At 66.2% G+C, this 1,675-nt stretch overlaps 1 protein-coding gene across 1 annotated transcript in view; it reads right to left on the reverse strand.

Moving 5' to 3' along the window:
- Positions 1-1,675, reverse strand: part of CRTC2 (CREB regulated transcription coactivator 2) — an 8,151-nt gene that overhangs the window by 3,733 nt on the left and 2,743 nt on the right. The window contains exons 3-9 of the mRNA XM_077764041.1: positions 1,673-1,675; positions 1,283-1,358; positions 845-913; positions 597-700; positions 459-488; positions 266-330; positions 129-178 (exon numbers count right to left, since the gene is read on the reverse strand). The exon at positions 1,673-1,675 is cut by the window's right edge and continues 103 nt beyond it. Coding sequence (XP_077620167.1) covers positions 129-178; positions 266-330; positions 459-488; positions 597-700; positions 845-913; positions 1,283-1,358; positions 1,673-1,675 — 397 coding nt within the window. The remainder of the gene's footprint in view (positions 1-128; positions 179-265; positions 331-458; positions 489-596; positions 701-844; positions 914-1,282; positions 1,359-1,672) is intronic.

Raw genomic sequence — 1,675 nt, forward strand, 5'->3', positions numbered from 1 at the left:
AGGAGACAGAAAGATGCTGTGGGGGGAGAAGACGGGGAGGCGGACGTGGGGGCCGCAGTCGGGGAGGGGGGGCCGCAGGCCCCCCGCGTCGCCCCCAGCCCCTCGGCCAGCCTCACGCAGGTGCCTACTTAATTCCAGGGACTTCGCAGGACCGAGGCCGGGAGGAGGGTGAGGCCAGCTGAGGAGAGAAGGGAGAGCAGAGCGCTCAGTGGGCACCGAGGAGGACCTGCCCCGCGGAGAGAAGAGGGACTCGGGCCGCACCGACCTTCTTCGCGTCCCAGGGCTTCAGCAAGTGCTTGTCATCTAGCAAGTTCTCCTCAGCACCAGGGACTTGAAAGGGAAAGACTGGCCGTGAGAGTGGCAGATGGAGCCGGGCGCCCGGGCCCTGCTCGAAGACGCCCGACGCCGGCCCAGAAACGCTGCGGCGTCGGGATCCACGCACGGCAAGGAACACGTACCTTTGGAGTCCACATCACCGTCCAGAAAACCTGCAAAGGACACACGGAGTTGGCTCCGGTGCGCGCCTCCCCACCTGCGTCCAACGCAGGCTCCTGAGGCTACTCCCTGCCAGGCCTCGGCCACAGAGGGCCACTCACCTCCGCGGCGACTGGGCAGGATGCTCACAGGGGTGGGGCCTGGATAAGTGTCCTGAGGGCTGGGGTTCATCACGCTGGTGTGCAGGGCGGAGTCGGAACTTGTCCTGTGCGGTGGGGGAGGCAGAGGTGAGCAGGCTTCCGGCCCTGGGCCCTGCTCCGCAGGCGAAGACGCCTGGGGACAGTGAGGAGCAGGGAGCAGCGCCCAGAAACTACAGCAGGAGATGCGGCCGAGAAGGCCGGGGTGTCACCTGTTCAGTGCGGACGGCAGGCGAAACAGCTGTCCCTTCTCGGCAGGGAAATTGCCCCAGGGCATCGTCCTGGGGTGGAAACAGGTCATGAGGAGGGTGGCCAGCGGGGGACAGGAAGGCGGGCACAGGGCTGGACACGGACAGGACTGAACACCCAGGAACAAGCCGCCTCCTTTCTGGTTCTTCTGCTACCTGTGACCCATGACCCCTCTCCCGAGATGGAGCTAAGGGATCTGGAAATTCCCGACTTGTCTCTTCCAGGACAAGCGGATGGGCCCCCTGGCTCCCAGCAGGACTGTGCGGGCGTGGGCACCCGGGCGGGCGTGGGCGGGGAGGCTCACGCACNAGCCCTGCATCGTGGAGGCCCGGCCCCAACCCGGGCGCCTCCAGAGACACGTGAGAGAGTGGACACGAGGTCGGTCTTCCCTGGACACTGACCTCCGCCAGCTGGACTCCGGGGGAGGAGACAAGTAGGCAGGGCTGTAGGGGGAGCTGTCGACGTGAGCCCACGGGTTAAGGACAAAGGGAGGAGGGGGACTGCGGACAGAGACCGGCGAGAACGACTGCGGTGGCAAAGGAAGGCGTTCCAAAAACAAGCCCCCCCCCCCCCACACACACACAGAGCAACAACAGGGCCAAAGCCTGGAGGCAAGAAAGGAACCAGGCCCAGTAGAGACGGACGAATGCAGCAGCGCAGGCAGCCAGGGCGCGGGAAACGAGTCAACGAACGCCTCTGACGCGGACGAGAGCTAAAGACAGAAAGCTGAGGGAGAGCGGGCAGGGGCGGGACGCACACCCCCAGCAGCAGACCCTGCGGCGGCAGAGAGCGGC

This window comes from Crocuta crocuta, unplaced genomic scaffold (assembly GCF_008692635.1).
Source record: "Crocuta crocuta isolate KB4526 unplaced genomic scaffold, BGI_CrCroc_1.0 scaffold528, whole genome shotgun sequence".
Lineage (NCBI taxonomy): Eukaryota > Metazoa > Chordata > Mammalia > Carnivora > Hyaenidae > Crocuta > Crocuta crocuta.